General features: G+C 41.4%; 1 protein-coding gene and 1 long non-coding RNA gene across 15 annotated transcripts in view; one reads left to right on the forward strand and one right to left on the reverse strand.

The window, feature by feature from the left end:
• Nucleotides 1–1,724: 1,724 nt before the first annotated feature.
• LOC102159863 (uncharacterized) overlaps nucleotides 1,725–23,125 on the reverse strand; it is a 47,509-nt gene continuing 26,108 nt past the window's right edge. For 5 of the 11 annotated variants that reach the window (XR_014812535.1, XR_014812532.1, XR_002346663.2 and 2 more), the window contains 2 exons: nucleotides 3,087–4,377; nucleotides 1,725–2,698 (listed from right to left, as the gene is read on the reverse strand). This is a non-coding gene — a long non-coding RNA (uncharacterized LOC102159863). Of the gene's footprint in view, nucleotides 2,699–3,086; nucleotides 4,378–20,059; nucleotides 22,922–23,125 lie in introns of those variants that run through there. The other 6 variants (XR_014812533.1, XR_014812539.1, XR_014812538.1 and 3 more) reach the window with 3 other exon arrangements.
• APELA (apelin receptor early endogenous ligand) overlaps nucleotides 14,960–23,125 on the forward strand; it is a 32,120-nt gene continuing 23,954 nt past the window's right edge. For all 4 annotated transcript variants that reach the window (XM_013978711.3, XM_084972253.1, XM_013978712.3 and 1 more), the window contains exons 1-2: nucleotides 14,960–15,188; nucleotides 16,386–16,475. In XM_013978711.3, the coding sequence (XP_013834165.1) occupies nucleotides 15,113–15,188; nucleotides 16,386–16,474 (165 nt within the window). In that variant the 5' untranslated portion in view covers nucleotides 14,960–15,112 and the 3' untranslated portion in view covers nucleotide 16,475. The remainder of the gene's footprint in view (nucleotides 15,189–16,385; nucleotides 16,476–23,125) is intronic.

Genomic DNA, 23,125 nt, shown 5'->3' on the forward strand with positions numbered 1-23,125 from the left:
CCACATGCTGCAGCCCTAAAAAAAAACACTAAACAAATAAAAAATAAAATATATTTTATTACTTAGGGTTTGGGGGCTTATAAATGTTAGTATTTATGAACACAGGTTAAGGTATTAACATGCAATATTATTGCAAAAGTTGAGGCATTCTGGGTTGTGAAAACAAAGGCTTTAAATCCCCCACTCTGCACCTGAGCATGGTTGGCATTTCTGTGGGGAAGCTCAGTGTTCACTTCTGAGTGAATTGTGACCACAGAACAGCAGAGCTCAGGCAGAGCCTCTTTTCATTTGGTTACTTTTCAACTATTTATTGCGTGACTGCTATGTCCCACATACTGTTCCAGGGTCTGTGAGTAGAAAGAAACAAGATCCCATTTTCATAGAATCTGTACTCTCTTGGGGAGAGATCCACTGAACAAATGAATTTTAAAACTATTAAGAGCTCATTGAATGTTCCAAAGGACAGGACAGTATGAGAGTGTAACTAGTAGAGTAGCCATGTCCAGAAAGAAAAGCTATTGTGGGAGGAAACCTCCACCCTCTTAGATTTCCTGACTGGGTATGCAAATTAAGCTGACAGAGTCACAAGAGAAAAGCATACACATTTATCTCACATAAATTGTTGTGACATAGGACCCTTCTGAAGTAAACAGAGACCAGAAGAAACATACCTGATATTTTATGCTTTTTCATGAGGAGCAGGCATGGGAGGAGCAAAACAGGTAAGAGAATATGGGCTCAGTGTAGTAACCTGAGAAGCGACAGACCTGTCTCATAGGATTCTTCTTCATGCCCCTTTGTCTTAGAAGCTAAGGATGCTCCTTTCTTGCAGATGTAGGGAGGGCACAGCTCAGATGAGGGTTTTATAACCGGCTTTGTGGGAGATGAGAAGAGGGAAAGTTACAGTGACTTTCCATTTTGTGTTGTTTTCTCAAATCCTTCAGCTTAGAATACTCAACATACTAGCTACCATATTTTGGGGAACTGTGTTCTGCACCCCATCACTATCTGTGTGAAGATCTGAGCAAGATGGAGTTTCCGTTGTGGCGCAATGGAAAGGAATCTGACCAGGAACCATGGGGTTGCAGCTTTGATCCCTAGCCTCACTCAGTGGGTTAAGGATCAGACGTTGCCATGAGCTGTGGTGTAAGTCGAAGACACGGCTCAGATCCCAAGTTACTGTGGCTCTGACCTAGGCCGGCGGCTACATCTCCGATTCAACCCCCTAGCCTGGGAACATCCACATGCTACAGGTGTGACCCAAAACAACAACAACAAAAAGATCTGAGCAAGAGTTCCAAGGAGGGGGAACAGATGCAAAGACCCTGTAGCAGGAGAATGTGTGGGTTTTATATGCCATGGAACACAGCAAGGGGAGGAAGGTGGGGAGGGTGGGCAGGGGTTTTGGGGGAGAGGGGTTAGGATAGATGGGCCCCAGGAACAGGATATGGAAGGAGCTGCTTCCACACCAGATCTTCTTCTGAGGGAAATCTACCAAATACCTCTCACCTCTTATGACTTTGCTTCTGAAACTCAATGTGGCCTTTGCTCAAGGGAGCCTCTTATGCAGAATCATATTCCAGGAGGTACTTTTGGCCACTGATAAAGGAAATTCTCCCATAGAGGTGTGGAGACGTCATTCTGGCTTATGCATGAGTTAACTTGAATTTCCACTGACTAGAACAGCCTGTTTGTAACCTATCACACATACATTGCACCTCTGCTTTAACGATTTTTTAAAGATTTTTATTTCTTTAATTATAGTTGATTTACAATGTTCTGTCAATTCCTGCTGTATAGCAAAGTGACCCAGCCATATATAAAATATATATAATACATACACACACACACACACACTTTTTTTTTTTTTTTTTTGCAAGCAAGCAAAATCTTTATTACAGGAAAGAAAACAGCTCCCAAAACAGCTGGGAGGAGGGAGAAGAGCCCCCTTCTTTATTGTCTTATAGGGGTTTTTATCCCTTAGAGATGGGGGTACCAACGTGGGGTCCAGAAAGATATGGTTTTCTCCCATTGGCCTTGCCCAAATACTTAAAAGGGGTCCCTGTCCAAAAGGGGTCTCAGGGACAGGAATGTCCCATAAGTCTCATGGTTTCTTTGTCCTTTTCTTCTCATAAACTGAATCACAGGGAGATAGGGATTAATGTCCATCTGGGCATAGGTGCACTCCCTGTAGTAAACAAGGCCTGTGGGGATGTTACTCCCTGGAGCCCTTAAGCCACAAATGTTTATCAACAGCCATATCGAATGCATCAAAGCCTATGCTCCTACACTAACTACCTGAGTTATTATTCTGCCTCAATCCCTTCTTCTAGAGTTGGAGACTCTAACTTCAGGGGGAAAGGGAGCTACCACCACTCTGACTGCTTCCTGCTGTACAGAGACATTGTTAGGGGAAAGAAGTTAGGTCTCCACTCATGGGATGGTCAAGTGGGCTTTGATACATTACATTGGGTACTGCTTCTATCACCATTTGAATGTTGATAGTTGCTAATCAGGATGTAATGAAGCGAGAAATACAATTAATTATACAGGGTCCAAATAAAAAGATCAAGATCACAATGATGACTAAGGTGAAGGAGGAGGTCAACCAGTTCCAGAGGGCAGCTGCAAAAGCTGGAGCTGGATCAGACATCTTATGAATCTGCTGTCAGAGATTTCACAGGGAATCAGGCACATTCTGTGAATAATCAGGAATATAGACACAACATTCAGATTTTATAATAGCACAGATACCTCCTTTAGCTGCAGTGAATATATCTAAGGCCATTCAGTTTTGTAGCACTATTTTTCTTATTTGTTGTTCTTTCATATATACATAACATTCTTTTTCTCACATTATCCTCCATCATGTTCCATCACGAGTGACTAGATATACAGCAGGATCTCATTACCTATGCACTCCGAATGCAATAGTTTGCATCTACCAACCCCCAAATTCCCACTCCCTCCCTCTTGGCAACCACAAGTCTGTTCTCCATGCTTTAATTATTAAAGAAAAGGGTGCACTGACCAGAAGCAAAGAATGTCCATGTTAAAAAAAAAAAAGAAAAAAAAAGATTAAATACCTCTCTTCCTGGGCCAGCTCTGGTACACTATGGATGATAAGACTCCCCTTCCAGGTGCAGGGGTGATGCTGACTTGCCATGCAGGTGCTGGTCTGTTTCTTTGAAACCTTGGAAGAATGTATCCCTGACTTGCTTGATGTTCTTTGTTCTGACCACACATAAAATTGTGCTGAAAACCCTGCTTCTCCAGAGAAGATTCTCAGAGTAATCCAAGAAGCTGTCTTCTGGGCTATAGCCCTTAGTTTGGCTCAAATAAAATCCTCTTCTATTCCTATTATAGACTGTTACTTTTTAAAAAAATTCTTTGTCTTTTTAGCACCATAGCCATGGCTTACGGAAGTTCCCAGGTTAGAGGTCCAATTGGAGCTGTAGCTGCTGGCCTACACCACAGCCACAACAATAAGGGATCCGAGCTGCATCTGTGACCTACACTAGAGCTCACAGCAATGCCGGATCCTTAACCCACAGAGCAGGGCCAAGGATTGTACCCACGTCATCCTGGATAGCCAATAGTCGGCTTTGTCTCCACTGAGCCAAGAAGGGAACTCCTATTATAGATTGTTTATTGATGATTTTCATTGGCATCCACATTTATTCCCAATAAGCTGCAGCAGCCATTTTTAGGATTAGTCTGTGTTTCAAGCTGTTTTTATTTTCTCAAAGTATCTCCACACTCTTGAGAGTGAAAATTTTAAACATGAACAAGAAAAAAAAAAAGAATAGCATAGAAAACCTCAAGTTTCAACAATGACCAGTAAGTTTTAATTGCAGAAGAAATGCATGTTCTCTGTAGATATACACCCAAACCAAAACAAAACAAAACACCCTCAAAGAAGAGAAGGCATTTACCACTCCCCTTCACAGAGAGAACTACTGATGACTCAGTATGATGTTGCATCTCCTTTTTGTCACTTACATACACATGGTGGGGGGTTTGGTTGGTTTTAGTTTCTTGTTTTTGTTGTCAAGATGGTACAACACCATACATGCTACTTTGGAAACAGTATACTTTAAGCCATTCCTGCTGCTCTCTCGCCCTTTCCAAGGAGTTCTCCATTTTAGCAGATCTCGTGACACATTTGACATTCCTCCTGTTTATTTCCCTTTGTACATGGCCAGCACACCAGAACTGTGTTATGTTGGTAATAAGCTCCATGTTGGTCAACCATCTACACAGATGGAAACTCCAGGTTAGCACAGCAGATAGAAGTCTGAGCTTGAATTTGAATCCTGACTCTGCTCTCTGAAGACAAGCACAATATTCAGCTCTCTGGGGCTCAGTTTCACTGTCCTAAAGTGGAGAAACAATAGTTTCTATCTCCCAGTGTTGTTATGGACTATGTAGAATAATGTTTGTACTCACAACACTTACATATCATGAGCTCCGAAAATGGCTGCTATATTTATCATTAAAATATTTCTCATTAGTGAACTGGACTTTTATGCCAACCGATCAAAGATCAAGGATATTGGGAGTTCCTACCGTGGTGCGGCGGAAACGAATCTGACTAGGAACCATGAGGTTGTGGGTTCAATCCCTGGCCTTTTTTAGTGGCTTAAGGATCCTGTCTTGCTGTGAGCTGTGGTGTAGGCCAGTGGCAACAGCTCTGATTACTCCAATTAGACCCTAGCCTGGGAACCATATGATGAGGGCACAGCCCTAAAAAGACAAAATACAAAAAAAAAAAAAAAAAAAAAAAACAAGGCTATTGATTTAACTTCGCAAAAAGCTATATGCAGTGTTATAATGATAGAACAGAAAGTACACTTGCTTGTTAAGTCCTTAGTAGAAGATTGGCTAGATATAACCAAGCAAAGGGTCATGTGTCTGCAGCTCAGGAAGCCAAACTCTGGAAGCAGGAGTTTGCAGCAAAGTAAGGGTTTATTGCAAGACACCGAGCAAGCCTCAGATGCACTCCAGCTTGATCTTTGCATTGATGCACTCCAGCTTGATCTTTAGAACAAAGAGGCTGGATTCATCAACTTGTGACATTTCTTAATTTAGTTTTGGGAATCAGGATGTCTCTGGTTTATGATTCTCTGGCCAAGTGGTCTACAGCTCAAGGGTCTGTGAGCTCATCCTGCCCTGGAGAAACAACTTGCGTTTGTAAGTTAATGATGATATCTCGAGTAGCAATTTTAGTGCATTAATGATGTTTGAGCACAGCAACTGTAGTCACCTGCCTCTGGTTGATCAGTGTTCAGTGAGCATAGGACTGAGGCCAGAGGGGACAAGAAAGGGAATGAAGTTTTAGAGACATTAATCATTAACTCAGTAAGAGAAATGAGACAGTTTGGGGGGTGGGGGGGAGGCACTGAGGATTTGGGATGGAAATGCTGTAAAATTTGGTTGTAATGATTGTTGTACACCTATAAATGTAATAAAACCTATAAGTAATAAAAAAAAACTCAGTAAGGAAACTCGATTTTAGGGAAACTCAGCTTCAATGATGGCATCTTATTTATCAATCAATGTAGCCTATGTAAAATGCTACTTAGTATATAGAAGGGCACCACTTAGTAGTGCTATACTCATGCCCTGTGTTCAAGAGGAGCTGGCCAGTACTTGAGCAACCCTCACCCCCTCAGGTGAGGGAAAGAAAAGCCATTAAAGAACAGTAGTGAACCTATAAGTGCAGGGAATCTTGACTGTTTGAGGGGTCGTTTATTTGGGCTCCACCAAGCAATCACCTGTGCTTCATTCTTCACCTGTAGGCAGCACTGACAAATCATCAAAAGTAAAGGAATGTGGTCTCCAAAGTGTGGAGGAGAAAGCCTTAGTAATTCTGCCTTGAGATTTTCCTTCCACCCTGTTTTGCTGACATCAATCTCCCTGCAATAGGTTTTGAAAAAGAATGAGATAAAAGGAATCAGAGAAACCGAGCAGAGAATCAGCAGAAAACAGAGTGAAGAGGTTGATCACCTCTGTCATTTTTATTTTTAAGGTGAGCTTTAATGGAAAGTGACACTGCCTTGTCCTCTGCTCTAATCTGGAGGGAACATTAGTATGCTAACTAGCCTCCTTACCTCATGCTGAGGTGTGATTAGATGCCTAGCAAAGTCCTTTCAAAATTTAAAGTCCTTTCCATGAGATTGTAATTCCAGCTCTACAACTTCCTTAACTTCACTTAATTTGGCATGGCGGTAGTATTGCTTTTTGCCAGAAGCCATCGTGTTATGTGGTAATTAAATATGTAAGACAGACTTTCCCAAAAATAGACAAATAAAGACTACTGAAATTCCCCAACATGTGAGCTCCTCTCTTTTCGGCTTTCCCTTTGTCTTGCTTCCTCCTATTTTCCTTCTTCCCATTTTTCCCTTTTACTAGGCATTTTATTCTTTTTATTTTCAAATAACTGGATTAACACACACATTTTTCCTTCACGTGCACGTGTGCGTATGCCACACACACACACACACACACACGCGCACACACACACATACGAGCACACACACACCTGGCAGCACTCACCCAACAGCGTCTGCTACTGATTTCTTCCTCCAGAAAGGACAAAGGGTCAGTGAGAGGAGCAGCAAGATCTGATAGAAAGGCCCACATTGGTATAAGGAACTGCCCTTACGACTCTGCAGACAATTAAGTAATTGGATCCATATGGGCTGGCTTACAGACTTTTTGAAAGAAATGAAATTCGGTGTGGAGTTCTGACTTCGATAAGGGCCAGAAGTAGAAAGACACTCCTGCGATTATCTGTCCAGCTTATTTTTGGCAAATTAGTATGACATACACAGAGACCTGTGTTTGCATTACAGCGGAAGGGGATGTCTTAAAGCTGCTCACTGGAAAAGAAAGCAGTAGCCTAACCTAACTTATCACCCATCTCTAAGACTTACAAATACGCATACAGTCTATAATTACAACCATTATATTTCTGAAAAATAGCATTTGATTGGAAGTTCATCAGTCAGACAGAAAACTTACATGATTTGTTCATTTGAAGAGCACAGATACAACTTAATATTCAAATAGAGATTGATTAAAAATACAAAACTATTTTCATTTTAAATATTAAAGATGGCTCCATCCATGAAGCTCAACGTATGAAAAGGATGGTTTTATTTCTGCAGCTATGGAAAGGTCATAGCAGCTCAGAAGAGGAACTCTGGGGTCTCACTATCTGGGTCCAGACCCTAGCTAGGTCTGTTGTTTGCACTACACAACCTTAGGAAATTACCTCATTTCTTTACTCCACAGTTGCCTAATTTGTAAAACAGACAAAAGAGGGCTGTTGTGAGGATTAAACTAGTTTTTAAGTAAAGTTCCTACAGTAACGCTTGGCACACAGTGAGTGATAGAAAATCTTTCATGTTAAACTTGCTTCTAACAAGAATCTTCATGGTGCAGATTTGTGGGTATTTTGTTTTGGTTTTGTTTTGTTGTTGTTTTTTTTTTTTTTTTTTTTTTTTTTTTTAGGGCTGCGCCTGTGGCATATGGAGGTTCATAGGCTAAGGGTCACATCAGAGCTCTAGCTGCCAGCCTATGCCACAGCCACAGCAACACAGGATCTGAGCCATGTCTGTGACCTACACCACAGCTCATGGCTATGCTAGATCCTTAATCCACTGAGAAAGGCCAGGGATGGAACCTGCAACCTCATGGTTCCTAGTTGGATTCATTTCTGCTGCTCCACAACAGGAACTCCGAGATTTGTTCTATTACTAAATTGTGTTGGCCTTTGGGAAGTTATTTAATGACAGTTTTTTAATTTGTATAAAGGAATGGATTGGACTTCAATTCCAAAACACAAACACACACACATATATACGTGTGTGTGTGTGTGTACATGGGAATCTCATGTATGTATATATACATGGAATGTTAGAATTGGAATATATACATGGAATATTTATATATACATAATATACACATAATATTTATATTTCTCAGGCCTTTCCTAGACTTCGATAGCACGTAAACTAGTTTAAATATTGTGTGTGATAAGGGCTCAATAGATGTAAAACAGTCACAGTAGCTGATTAACTGATCACAAATGTTTCTAGCTCAGGTGCCAAGTTTAGGGAACGCAGAAGTAGCATGGAAATAATAAGTAATAATACAATACTCCCCCAGCCGGGTCAAAAGGCATGACAGAGAACTGTATCCTATATTTTCAAATAGCTCACATGGGCACTCATAGAAAAGAGAGCTGAAAACTCTTCTTGACTAATGATCAGGAAGAAAGTCAGGCCCAGGTAGCAACAATGGCCAGCTTCTGGGTGGGGGGAGAGCCCCCGGTGGGGGGAACATGGATGGGACTGGATTCTCCCGGAAAGAGAAATGATGTTCTGCAGGATGTTACTAGGGAGTGAAGTAAAGTTCAGGACTGAAAGGATGAAATGCTTGGAAATTGATCAACGATTGCTGTACTTTGTCAACCATCCCCTAGTTAGCACACTACCACCTGAGGGGTCAATATGAGACATGCATGCTCTGGGCTTATGCTTTTCTTCCTCATAAAATGCAATAAAATCCCCACATATGTTCACTTCATATTTATTAAATGGATTAATGAAGCCTCTTACATTTTCAGTCAAAGGAAATTGAGATAGAACCAAAAGTTAGGGTTTCAGAGGACTTAAGGAACTGTAAATGTAAAGACTAAATAACTCACATTTTAAGTGAAGGATCTGATAAAATGACTTGACCAAAGCCATGTGACTTAGTGACAGGAGCCAGGACTAAAAATGCAAGTTGCCTGATTCCTATGGTCATGCTGTTTCCATCACAACAAATTACCTTCGGATTTTGGTGATGAACCAAATCATCACAAGCCAAGAGTCAAACATTCAGTTTCTGTTTCACCAGTTTAAACTCTAGACCATTCAATTCCTGTGGTTCAAAAGACACTCAAGATTCCATGACTATCTCAGTCTTAAATATGGCCTTAAAGAATTCCAGTGCAAGATTTACTAGCAGCTTTATATCATATACAATTCATCCAATAAACAATAATCATAGCCTAGGAATCACTGGATTTATTATGAAAATTCTGGAGACAGTTTTTGATAAAAATAAGCATAAAAAGAGGTTATAATTTGGGGTAAAGAAGATAAATCCAAGATATCTCACTGATTTTTTTTTTTTGTCTTTCTTTTTGTCTTTTTAGGGACACACCTCGGCATTATGGAGGTTCCCAGGCTAGGGGTCTAATTGGAGCTGTTGCTGCCGGCTTACACCAGAACCACAGCAACGCCAGATCCAAGCCGCTTCTGTGACCTACACCACAGCTCATGGCAACACCAGATCCTTAACCTACTGAGTAAGGCCAGGGATTGAACCTGCAAGCTCATGGTTCTGAGTTGGATTTGTTTACTATGTGCCACAATGGGAACTCCATCACTGATTTTTTAAAAAAGAGAAATATTACAAAGTATTGAATGATTTTTACCTGATTCATTCATTAGAAAAATATGTAAAGGTCGCCAATATCCCTATTTAATGTACCTCCATGACAAGTTTTCTTAATGCCATTTGGCCAATCACTTTAACCCAGTAGCCTGGGTAAGAAAGAGTCACCACAAGGGAGGGGTCTGGACATCTCACATATGTTGCTACCTTGATTATTTCTGTACTTGTTATCATTGAGAGTCTACTGTAACCCTGATGATGCTATTTTTTTTTTTTTTTCTAATTTGCCAGGGGTATGAGGGCTAAAAAGATATCCATACTCTCAAAAGTGTGTGCCTTTTTTGGAATTTTGGTTTCTTGTGAAAATATGTGTTTTGGCTCAGATATTAGCTTGATGCAGCATTTATGATCAGTAATGTTTTTTCAACTAGTGCATATGCCCAAGAAGATCCTGGGAAAATTTCTGAGTGAGCATTTTACCGAGTAAATGTTTTAGCACAGTAATATTCTAATTTTATCCATTTGTAATCTCTAACATGCCTAATTCACTATGGCCTCAAAGCAGGGAGAATGCCAATTTTGCTCTCATATTTTTGCAAAGCCAATACCTTTTTATTGACAATGATTCTGTTGTCTATAACTCCAGTTGTCAGTTTCTTCTTCATTGTTAATTTGGGACCCAAGAATGATTGTAGAGAATGAAAAGCAGCCTCAGAGAACTAATGAAGTGAGTGGAAACTAAACACATGGGATCGGGTCTAGACCCCAAAGTGGTCAAAATGGGACCAAGGAGCAACAGAAAAATGTATAATGAAACCAGAAGTCAGTCAATGTGTTAGTGTGAAGTCCAGAGGGTCAGAAAGCTTAGAGATTGAGGACGTGGAAAGCCAGGGGAAACCCAAGGGAAGCCAGGCCTTGGGCAGATAACCGAAGTCAGAGCAAGGTTAGGAAGGGGCAGTCAACACCATCCAGGCAACCAGGAGGCAAAGAGGAAATCAGGCCACAGTCTGTCTCTGCCAGGCTTGGTAATTAATGAGCCCACCTCTGGGCAGGAGCTAAACCCACCACAAACAGAGACAGGTATTAAACCAGAAACCAAGAGCAAAACCTAAGAGTACTAGGGTGTGCTTTACTAAGAAACTGAGTGGAATTTTATGCAACAATATTTCAGATAAGAAAGCTATGACAATGAAGCAAACATAAAATGTCCAACCCCCATGGAGTTTACATTTTATAGAGGTAGGTAAGTCACAGGCTATGGACCATAGTTACAGAACACAAATTTTCAGGCTTGAAAGGTAACCTAGTCTTTGTTCTTGTCTAGGTCAAGTTCCATAAACAGCTATCCTAATGAATAAATAGCCATGGTTCTAATTAATTCCTGAACTTGACTTTTTTCCCCCTTTTTCACCTTTTCTAGGTAAATTTTTTACATATTCCTTTTCTTTATTCCTATATTCACTTCCAGAGTCATACTAGTTTTAAGTTCTCACTCACTCATTTTTGTTTGTTTTTGTTTTTTTGGCCATGCCCATGGTATGTGGAAGTGCCCTCTGGACAGAGATCAAACCTGGGCCATCGTAGTGACAACACCAGACTTTTAACCAGCTGAGCCACTGGGAAACTCCCAGCACCCATTCATTTTTTTTTTCCCCTGGAGCTATAGCCTCCAGCCTACACCACAGCTCACAGCAACGCCGGATCCTTAACCCGCTGAGCAAGGCCAGGGATCGAACCCACAACCTCATGGTTCTTAGTCGGATTCGTTAACCACTGAGCCATGACGGGAACTCCCATTCATTTTTTAATATCTCATGATTTTCATACTCAATTCAAATTGATATGAATTCAATATTTCTAGGCTCCACAGAAGACATCAAAAGGAGAAAGGGCAAGTGTCAAGGAGTTTTTATTTCTGCAGGAGTCCATACACCCTCAAGAAACTGTCAGGATGAATGTGTAATGGTCCACAAGAGAGGCATAAAGCCTTGGTGGTGAAAAGGCCATGATAACAAGATATTTTCCAGATTCCCAGAACAGAACTGAAATCACTTTCAGTTGGCAAGAGTTAGGAAATGCTTGTAGAGGAAATCTAATGAATTTATAAGAAAATTATATTAAATTTGATAAAATTTAATGAGTAAACATTAAATACAAGAGTAGAATCTTTGATTCTTCATTTTATCCCTAGTACCTGGAACCAGAGCTTGGAACATGGTAGCCAATTTAGGTCCTCAGCAAATACCTGTTGAGCTGATTTGGAATGATTGGGTTAAATCCTGAACATCTAGTAGGATCTCAGTTAAGTAAAATTTGGACTAACAGAGCAGGTCTTTTCAAAGAAAAGAAACACAGAACATGAGCATAAATAAGAGATGTGAGAAGAGCTAGCCTAATTTGGATGTTTTGAAGTATTCACAGAAAAGTGATTTATTGGTGCTGTGGACTCACAACCCACAGAAATGCCAGGTCAATTGTCACTGTCCTTTAGTGTCTAGCATTTCAGTTTTCTCATCAACTTTATATACTATTTCATTGTACTACAGAAACCAGCTTCTTTTTTTGTTCTTTTTTGTCCACACCTGTACCACTCAGAAGTTCTCACAGGCCAGGGATCGAAACCACATCACAGCAGCAGCCTGGGCTGTTGCAGTAAAAATGTTGGATCCTTACCCTGCTGTGCCACAAGGGAACTCCCAGAAAACATCTTCTTAATCATCATCATCAACTTCTTCCTTGTTTTTAGAAAGAATAAAGAATAATTTTTTTTTCCTTTTCTAGGGCCGCACCCACGGCATATGGAGGTTCCCAGGCTAGGGGTCTAATCGGAGCTGTAGCTGCCAGCCTACGCCAGAGCCACAGCAATGAGGGATCCAAGCCATGTCTGCGACTTACACCACAGCTCAGGGCAACACTGGATCCTTAACCCACTGAGCGAGGCCAGGGATTGAACCCGAAACCTCATGGTTCCTACTTGGATTCATTTCGGCTACACCACGATGGGAACTCCTATTTATATATTTTAAAATTATTCTTTATTGGGAGTTCCTGTAATGGCTTAGTGGTTAACGAATCCAACTAGAAACCATGAGGTTTCGGGTTCGATCCCTGGCCTCACTCAGTGGGTTAAGGATCCAGTGTTGCCGTGAGCTGTGGTGTAGGTCACAGATGTGACTCGGATCCTGTCCTGCGTTGCTGTGGCTGTGGTGCAGGCTGGCAGCTGTAGCTCAAATTCAACCCTGAGCCTGGGAACCTCCATATGCCACAGATATGACTCTAAAAAGCAAAAATTAGAATAGAATAGAATAGATAATGTCAACTTTCATAAATGCAATATGTTATCTCACAAAACCCTTGTAACTATTTCAGGTGGAATACAGGGTATTTTATCTCATTTTTTTTTTCTCTTTTTATGGCTGCACCTGTGGCATATGGAAGTTCCCGGGCTAAGGGCTGAATCAGAGCTGCAGCTCCCGGCCTACGCAATAGCCAAGGCAACACTGGATCTGGGCTCTATCTGTGACTACACCAAAGCTTGTGGCAACACCGGATCCTTAACCAACTGAGCGAGGCCAGGGAACAAACCTGCATCCTCATGGATCTAGTCGAGTTCTTAACCTGCTGAACCACAATAAGAACTTCTATTTTATCTCACTTTTTTTAATGACAAAATTATGTTTAAACTGGTTACATAACTTAAATATAGCACTTCTCTGTATGCTGACTGGGGAGATAATCTTCCCAGTACTTTCTTGTATTAGCCATTTTCTAGGAGTTCATTGTTGATCGGCTGGAAATGAAATATGGAAATTTTAATCGGTATATGCAGTTTGTAGTAGCCACTATCTCACCCCAGAGAAAGCTCACGAATACTCTGAATGGACTTAAGATTTGGCCTGGAGTTGTACTGTAAACTATCAGTCTCCAGGTGGTTTGCTGGACTAAATGCTCACCTCTGTCAGCTTGCAGATCCCAGTGTGCTGTACTGGAAGCTTTCAGGCAGATGTGTCAACTCCAACAGTCCCTCCCTTTGCTGTTCTTGAGCACTTTTAGACCACAAGTCCACACTCTTGTATTCAGTTGATGTCATGGAGTGGTGCCCAAATACATCACGGCAACATAGTGCCCCTTAACCCCAAACTTCCAGTCAGATGGGCAAATATTCTCAGGATTTTAAGAAAGTGATTTTAAGAATTTCTGTATGTTCTGGCCTGTTATAAAGTACATGCATATGCTTCTTACAGACTGATATCTAAGATCAAGCAAATTAGACTTTCCTTTGTGGCTCAGCGGTGACGAACCCGACTGGTACCCATGAGGATACGTGTTCATTCCCTGCCCTTGCTCAGTGGGTTAAGGATCCGACATTGCTATAAGCTGTGGTGTAGATTGCAGACTCGGCTCAGATCTGGCGTTGCTGTGGCTATGGCCTAGGCCAGAAGCTACAGCTTTGACTCAACCCCTACCCTGGGAATTTGCACATGCTGCAGGTGTGACCTTAAACACACACACACACACACACACACACACACACACACACACACACAAGCAAATTATGCATTAATTTCAAACCTCAATGTCCTGTACCAACTGCCTGAATCTAGAGAAACATAATGCAATACAATTCCTGGCAACTCACAAGTTGCCTACTCTTTAGATTTGGTATTTTGTCTCTACATATATGTGAGTGTATCTACACTACTGTTTCAGTTGACTTTATAGTAGGTACTGGCTTCTTCATTTGTAACAGCTACCTATGATAGGCAAGGAAGCACTTAACAAGATGTCTTGGAGCGTGTGTGAAGATAACACATGATTGCCTTTGTCTTCTGGGCTCATCCCAAGAGGAGCTGGGAGGTCTTTCTCCACCCCTCATTTCTTCATGGGAGATGTACCAGCCACCCTATATAAATTTTTTAACAGAACACAGATTCTAGGAATCTGTGGCTTACCCCAACTTCCTTTTTTTAAAACCCTGGATATACTGCAGATGAAAATTATCTCCATTATCTTAGAGGCTGCACTTTACAAAATATAAATATATACAGTTTGGAGATTTATTTCAGAACATTCTAAATGCCAGGAATGTTTAATGAGTAAACCCATGTAACAAGCAGTTTAGAGATTTGGGGCAAACAGTCACCACTTTGCAGTAGGTTTGGAAAGGAGGAAGACTTGGCCACATGTTCGGGCCACAAAGCATTTGGCAGTCTGAGTTAGCGCTCCAGAATTCCTTCTGAAAAGGACAAGGGACTTCCTGTCATTCCGCTGGGTTTCTGCGTGTGGGACCAGCGTGGACGATGTAAACTGTAAACAGATGTAAATGGAGAGGAAGGAGGCAGCTCCACTCGGGGCTGATCAGCCTCCCCCACGGGAGCTGGGGGCCGAACTCCCCCCCGGGTCTGTTCCGAGATGGCTCAGCTCATTGCACGTATTTACTTATGGAAATCAAGGGGCGGGACGGGCGGGAGCGGGTGGAGGAGGAGTCTGAGACTGGCCCGCGGCCACAGTCACTCGTGCGCGGTGACCATCAACCTCCTGAGCGCAGCAGCTGCCGGCCGAGGTCTATCCTTAGCATGAGAGGAGGGTCCCCGGGCACCGCGGACCATTCAGACTGCGACCTCGTGGGCTGTCTCACCTACTGCAGTGTGGCAGAAAGATGAGGTTTCGACAGTTCTTTTTAGTATTTTTTATTTTTATGATGAATCTTCTACTTATCTGCGGACAGAGACCAGGTAGGACTTATGACCATTTGTAATGAGTAACTTGTTTTTATGTCTGTTTGTGCCTGGGCCTCCCACCATGACTGTTTCTGTTGAAAATCTCCTAGGTTTGCTTTGGGGTGTTGGGGTAAACGTGTAGGATTTCACAAGTATGCTCCTTATTTTGTGAGGTATGTTATTTGGCTATTTTAAAATAATAGCTGGATTTTCAAATGATGATAAATATTTTACCACTATGTTTCTAAATTCAAAGAAAATTGATCCCAAGGCTATTACAGATATGTTGTCCTTATAAGTAAAAGGATAGCTGTTATTTCTAGATATATAGTTAGATGTGTCACTTTAAAAAGTGTGATTTTTAATGTTGTGTTTATAGAGCCAAAAGAAGTTAAAGTACGTATAGTCGAGATAGATATTTATCTGCTTGACATATTTTTCAAAGAATGTATTAGCTGTGTTGTTCTTAACAGGAATCTAGTAAAGTTATCCTAAAGTGCTTTTACTTCAAAACCAAATATATAAGATTGCAGAGCACTGGCAAGTGAAAAAAAAAATTTGGAAGTTTTCTCACTAAGGGAAAAAGCCAGCCCAAATTTAAATAGAAAGGTGACAACATTTATATACACATATGTTAGATAATTCCCTTGATAATATAGTTCTCCATTTAGAACAGAAAATGGTGGATAACTGGTTAAATATTCAGTCTCTACCTTTAAATTAATCAGATGTTTGATCATTGAGATTATTTCAAATGAAGGCTCCTGGTCTGCCTTTTTTTTACATAAATAGGAAAAGTTTCAAATTAGCAACTCTTTAAGCAGCTGATGCCTTCTAACTGTTTATAGCAATGGCTATTCAAACTGTTTCCCCTCTCAAAACACGGAACAACTTGGACAATATTCTTGTAAAATACTTGTGATTAATTCAGTGCATAAAATGAAAATTCCAAGAGCATTTAGGAAGTAGTCATGTAGGAGAAAAATTTTACCAGTAGATCCTGCCATCCATGTGAACTGTTAGGACTATAGATCCCACCACACATGTGAACTGTTAAGAATACCTGGCACACATTTGCATCTTGTGGGTTTTTAATATCATAATCACATCTGAACAAATAGCAAATAATCACAGTATAATTTGGGTCCCATTCTCCGGGTTAAACAACAACTAATTTATGTAATGCTCCTAATATTTCCTTTTTCCCCTCAGCTAATTTGGCAGTAAGAAGAAAGTTGCACAGACACAACTGTCTTCAGAGGAGGTGCATGCCTCTCCATTCACGGGTGCCTTTCCCCTGAGGTATTTCTTTTTTATACTTTGCTTTTTAGGGCTACACCCAAGACACGTAGAAGTTCCCAGCCAGGGGTTGAACTGGAGCTGCAGCTGCCAGCCTATACCGCAGCCACAGCAACACGAGATGTGAACCATGTCTGTGACCTACACCACAGTTTACCCAGATCCTTAACCCACTGAGCAAGGCCAGGAATCTAACACTAATCCTCATGGATACTAGTTAGGTTCTTAACCTGCTGAGCCACAATGGGGAACTCCCCCCTGAGGTACTTCTGATAGAAAATAGTTTTACTCTGTGTAGGCAGTGTTTTAGATTAGATATACTTGAGAATGTTTATTTACATTTTGAGTATGTGATAATGACATTGCAGTGATGTCAGTTTAAGGAATGCATACTAACAGTCTGCATACTAACGGTGAAATGAAATGATGTTTGGGAATTGTTTTATTTTATGTTATTTTATTTTAGTCTTTTTAGGATCGCACCAACGGCATATGGAGGTTCCCAGGCTAGGGGTCTTATCAAAGATGTAGCCACCGGCCTATGCCAGAGCCACACGAGATCCGAGCCGGGTCTTCGACCTACCCCACAGCTCATGGCAACACCGGATCCTTAACCCACTGAGCCAGGCCAGGGATTGAACCTACAACCTCATGATTCCTAGTCAGATTCGTTAACCACTGAGCCACAAGGGGAATTCCAGGGAATTGTTTTAATCATCTAATAGGATACATGAAGAACATGTACAAAAATCTTGATTGTTGAATCTGAGTGATAGTTATAAGGAAATTAATACTGCTGTGTGTGTTTAAGAATTTTCATAATGAAAAAAATCGGGTACCAGGGGAATTTAATTATAAAGGTATCTTTAAACATGTGTTTTGAAAAACTCCGTATGTTATCCAGAAAAAGCACATTTCCCTTTAAGGCCACTGTGTGCTTGAAAGCATCTGGACACATTTGCCCAACAAGGCCAAATGGTTGATGTATTAGCCTTAGTACTTAGCAGTTTATTATTCCTGAAGATGTTTCTTTCAATATACAAAATCACTATAAAATTAATGACATGACAGTTTTCCAGCTTCACTAATAGTCTTGATGGTTGCGTCTTTAAGCATAAATTTGGGAAAAAAAATTGTCCTCCCTCCTTTTTTTTGCATTCATGGAAAAAGCCATGACTGTACACCACCACCAGCATCAGTAAAACTGCTTGAATCAATTAACTGCCCAAGTTTAAGTTACTTCATACTAAAAAATAAGGAACTTGACATTCCATTGTAATTATTTTAAGCTTTTTAATTCATATGAAATCTATCTTTTTTTAAAAATGTCATAGAAATATTCCTCAGCTGGTTAACATAACATAGGCAATTGCTGAATTAGCCTATTCAGTTGGCCTGTGGACTGGAGTAATTGTGGCACTATACATTCAAAGGAAAGAATGGTGGCTGTGCCTGGAGTTTAATATGTGCTTTTCAAAGCAATGAGTACCCTATAGTAGGATGTTAAATAAAGGAAGAGCCTTTCAGTAATAAGCGTTTATCAGGAAGACTGAGACAAAAAGCCATGTTCTTCTCTACGCCTGCGTCTGTAACAAATTACTCTCTGCTATCAAAGTATGAAAAATAAATTTGGTGGAGGGTTCCAGAGAGTTGCAATAGGAAGGAAGTTCCTGAGAAGCCAATTAATAGGGACTAAACCATGCCTTAAAAGGATTTGCTATATTATTAGAAAAATCCTTTGGTGTGTGTTGATAATGCATTTCAGTTCCTCATGTAAACAGTGGTCAAGTCTGTGCCTAGGAGGAGTGGAGAAGTTCAAGATTTTTCCAGCACTCCTCCACAGATAACAAAGAGGCACCATTCGCAGTAGGAAGGGAATTCCTGCATATGCCGGAACAAAGCCCTTAGTCAGCCACAGATTATATTGGTTTTCTCCACAAACCACCTGCCATAAATACTAGGGCTGCAAGTAAACAAGATAGAGAGGTGAAATTTGAATTATCAAAGTTAAGGAAAAATTTGACCTATAAACCAAATTTGTAAACCAAAGAGTAACTTCAGTCAAAGCCATATAAACCATTTAATAATAGCAGTCCTTTACAAAAGTTGGGTAAGCCTTTTAAAGAACTGCTCAGGTTACAGCATCCATTTTCTCAGTGTTTAGACTAGCCCTGCATTCCAGCTCCAGTACTTTGAAGAATGTGTAAAAGTCACATTTTGGAATCCAGCAGGAGTGTAACAGCCAGTGCCAGATACACATCAAGATCACTTTCCTAGGAGGCAGCCCCAAACTGCAGCTATTTAGGTCCTTTGTATTTCCTTTTGAATTTTAGAATTAGTTGTTATTTATAGAGCTGTTGCTTTAAATGAGTTTGTAATACAAAATGTAAAGAGGAAATAAACATTTAAATTAATACTTTAGAAAAAGAAAAAAAAAAGATAACTTCCCAAGCTTTTGTTCAACCAGTGCTTTAATCAGTGTTCCCTGCGAGTCTGAGAGCATGATTGGCACTGTCCTAGATACTTGCACACTTGTTTTGTGTCTTGCAACCAAGGCACCTTGATGCCTGGATAAATGCGCTGTAGATGCAGGTGGTGGCCCTCGGAAGAGGCTGAACCTCCGGTTTGGTTCGTATATCCCCCTGGGTTTTCCACATGTTTTATGTAAAATCACATGTCCTGACCTGATCCAGTTAGGAGGGCTGTAAAAGGATGGGTCAGGTAACGTGACATGGAGGGGTGTGGACTTGTAGCTCACTTGATACCAAAGCCTATAACCTTTCCTCTGTCAGTTTCCCCCTCCCTCCCACCCCATACCCCACACCCAGGAGTCTGCCTCAAATATACCCAGTGAGATTTCCCAACAGTCCCGGTGATGCAGTAGAACATCCATGCTGTATAAAATTTATTTCCTGGATACTTATTTTTCCCCCCTTAAAAACATTTTAACACCACCTTCAGCCGTAAGTCAGTGAGAGTGAAGGAAACTAAAGGCGTGCCAGAAAGTCCAAGCCTACAGGTGGATGTGAGAGCTAAAGAGTGGAGACCAGGTGTCCTCTTCACACAGCACAGTTTGACTGCAGGCCTGCTTTTATTGATACATATGTGACCTGGGTTAACTACGCACTGTCAACACATGCTCTTTTCAGCTTTTTATTTTTATTTTTTAATTTTTTTTTTCTGTCGTTTGTCTTTTTAGGGCTGTACCCATGGCCTATGGAGGTTCCCAGGCTAGGGGTCTAATCAGAGTCGTAGCTGCTGGCTTATGCCACAGCCACAGCCACAGCCACGCCCGGTCTGAGCTGTCTGTGACCTACACCACGGCTCCTGGCAACGCCAATTCCTTAACCCACTGATGGAGGCCAGAGATGGAAGCTTAAACCTCATCATTCCTAGTTGGATTCGTTTCCGATGTGCCAAGTTGGGAACTCCTCTTTCCAGCTTTTTAATAGTCATTATAGTATATGTTCATGGCATGACATCTTCCCTGACAGTCTGGAAGAATGTGAAGTCTGAAGTATCCCTCCACCCCCCTCCCTCGTCCCTTTGCCCACTTTCCTTTCCCAAAAATAATGGCAATGGAAATGTTTTTGCTGAAGGTACTTTTTTTTTTTTTTTTTTTTTTTTTGCTTTTTAAGGCCAAACCCTCGGTATATGGAAGTTCCCAGGGTAGGGGGCAAATTGGAGCTCCAGCTGCCGGCCTACACCACAGCCACAGCAACGTGGGATCCAAGCCACATGTGCGTCTGTGACGTACAGGCAATGCTGAATCCCCTAACCCACTGAATGAGGCCAGGGATCAAACCCGCATCCTCATGAGCCACAGCGGACACTCCGGACAATCCGGTAAAGGTACCTTTTAATACAGTAATTTAAATTGAGACCAGCTAATACCCTCATCATTCTTGATTCTCATTCAAATGAGCTTCTACTTCTCTATTTTCTGCCTTATTCTTACTCCCTTAAAGTCAGGGGCTTCTGAGCCCTCTGATCAAAACCTCCACCCTCCTGCCTGCACACCTTTTCTGCTCTGTCCTAGTGCCCTGGATTCTGTCCTAGCACCGTGTCCTCCTCACTTCATCTGCCCCCTTGGCTTAAGGGAAAGCTACGTCTGCCTTCAGCACAGCATTTCCACTAGAGGAGAGCCTTTCCTCTCAGTGACAGCAGGGCTGTCTGCGAAAGACTCTTCCTACTTTGAGGCAACTCTCATTCCCAGGCAGCTAGACTTCAAACCTTTAATGACTTCCAGTTTCCTTAAACTTTTAAACCTCATTATCCAAACTCATAGCAAGAGAGAATTCCTCTTCCCAGAGAAAATGGAGATGATCAAGCTTCAAAATCAGACCCTGCCCTTCAATTGCAAACATCCATGTCAGCAGCACTTCTATTTTCCCTCCCTAGTCTTTCATTAAGAGAGTCTTCCCGTGGGTATTGCTAACGTCTCCACGCCTCTGGAACCTTGATCCAATTACTACTCCCTTTCTTCCTCACAATCAGTATATCAAAACAGATGTAGTTCACGTTTTAAAAAAGAAAAGAGTTAGACCCTTGACCCCATAGTGCTCTCTGGTGACCAGCCATGTCCTTCCCCACACAGCCACATTTCTTGAAAAAGTGGCTGTTTCCTTTCTTCCCATCTATTTTTGTTTTTTTTCCCCTTTTTATTTATTTATTTTTGGCATTTTAGGGCAGAGCCTGCGACATATGGAAGTTCCCAGGCTAAGGGTCTAATCGGAGCTAGAGCTGCCAGCCTACACCACAGCCTCAGCAATGTGGAATCCTCAACCCACTGAGCAAGGCCAGGGATTGAACTCAAGTCCTCATGGATACTAGTCAGGTTTGTAACCCACTGAGTCACACCGGGAACTCCTCCTCCCATCTATTTTTAACACCCTGCTCCCCCCTGAATTCTGGGAAAGGTCCCTAGTGACCTCCTTCTTAAATTCTGTCAACACATCAGCTGTCTCTGGGAGTCAGATCATGGAATTAATTTTCCTTGGTTTGAGTGCTACTGTCCTCCCTTCTGACCACCTCTGGAGTAAATCACTTTTCTTCTTTTCAGGACCTGTGCAGGCATCCAGCTGCCTTGCAGGTTCCTGGAGCCCATGGCCATAGTGTCATGGCTCATCCCTGCCATGGCTTCTGCACAGCCATTCCTGTAACTCAGCTCTGGGCTCCAGTACCACAGATGTCATCAGGAAGGACTTCCCTGATGATCCTGTTTATAAAAAAGCAGTACCAGGAGTTCCTGTTGTGGTGCAGCAGAAACGAATCCAACTAGTATCCATGAGAATGCAGGTTTGATCCCTGGCCTAGCTCAGTGGATCAGGGATCCGGCTTTGTGGTGAGCTGTAGTATAGGTTACAGACATGGCTAGGATCCCCCATTGCTGTGGTACAGGCCGGCAGCTGTGGCCCTGACTCAACCCCTATCCTGGGAATTTCCATATGCCACAAGTGCGGCCCTAAAAAGCAAAAAAAAAAAAGTAATAAATACATAAATGAATGAATGAATAAATAAATAAAAATTAAAAAAAAAAAAAACAGAAGAAGGAGATTCCTGGTCACAAGGCTTCTGGGGGTAACGTTAGAATGTCCATTTGTCCATTTGTGTGTGACCTGACCCTGGGCATGCTCTTCCTTCCCATGAGGGGCTGGTGTCAGTTCAAGGCCCCATGAAGGCCACCCAACCACACAGAATGCATACCTAGCAGTGGTACTGTGGAATAGCTTAGCCAGATTCTCAGCAGTGGGTTGAGTTTATTTATCTTGGTATCATTAGCTGATAAAACTGCCTGCAATATAGCAGGCACTCCATAAATTTTGCTCAAAGAAATGACATGAAGCTTTTATTTATTATTTAGGATTTAAGAATTACTCTCATCAGGCTCCAGTGCACATTTTTGGCTTGACTTCCTGGTACTAACTGCCGGGCTGAACTCATTCCTGGCCTCTGTGCTGGAGTGTTTCCCCTTCTTTAACTCCCCAAGTTCAAACTCTGCCCCTGCCCCAGCTGTTCTTCAAACTCCATTTCTGGGTGAGGCCAACCCTGATTCAGTGAGTGTAAAATTATCTTCTATTCTTAACAAATCACTGCATCTCTATCAGTAGATTTTTAAAGCCATTTATCATATTCAAAGTTTATCAACATTGGAATATGAGCTCCTTGAAGAAAAGAGGTGGCCCTAAAGTTTAGTCTCTAAACCTTTGTAGTGTGTGAATGTTCCTAAATTAATGAAGAAATAAAACTTTTCTATAAAGACCATGATGGATTTCTCACTGTGGCGCAGAGGAATGAATCAGACTACTATCCATGAGGATGCAGTTCCATCCCTGGCCTTGCTCAATGGGTCAGGGATCCGGCCTTGCTGTGAGCTGTGCAGTAGGTCAACAGCTGTAGCTCTGATTGGACTCCAGGGCTGGGAACTTCCAGATGCCTCGGGTGCGGTCCTAAAAAAAAAAAAGCAAGAAAAAAAATAAAGACCATGATACCTTAATGATAATATGTATATAACATATTGAATATATAAAGAAATAAAATATAGCTATGTTTTATATATTATAATAAATGTGTATCCCCCTATACAAAATATATATATGTGATGGACTTAAGCCTAATTTAAGTTTTCTTCACTTTGGGAACTTATTTCTCAT

The sequence above is a fragment of the Sus scrofa genome, chromosome 8, assembly GCF_054392235.1.
Source record: "Sus scrofa isolate SSC_HxYL_T2T_F1_AM1 chromosome 8, Sscrofa_HxYL_maternal_Yorkshire_Landrace_v2.0, whole genome shotgun sequence".
Taxonomy (NCBI): Eukaryota; Metazoa; Chordata; class Mammalia; order Artiodactyla; family Suidae; genus Sus; species Sus scrofa.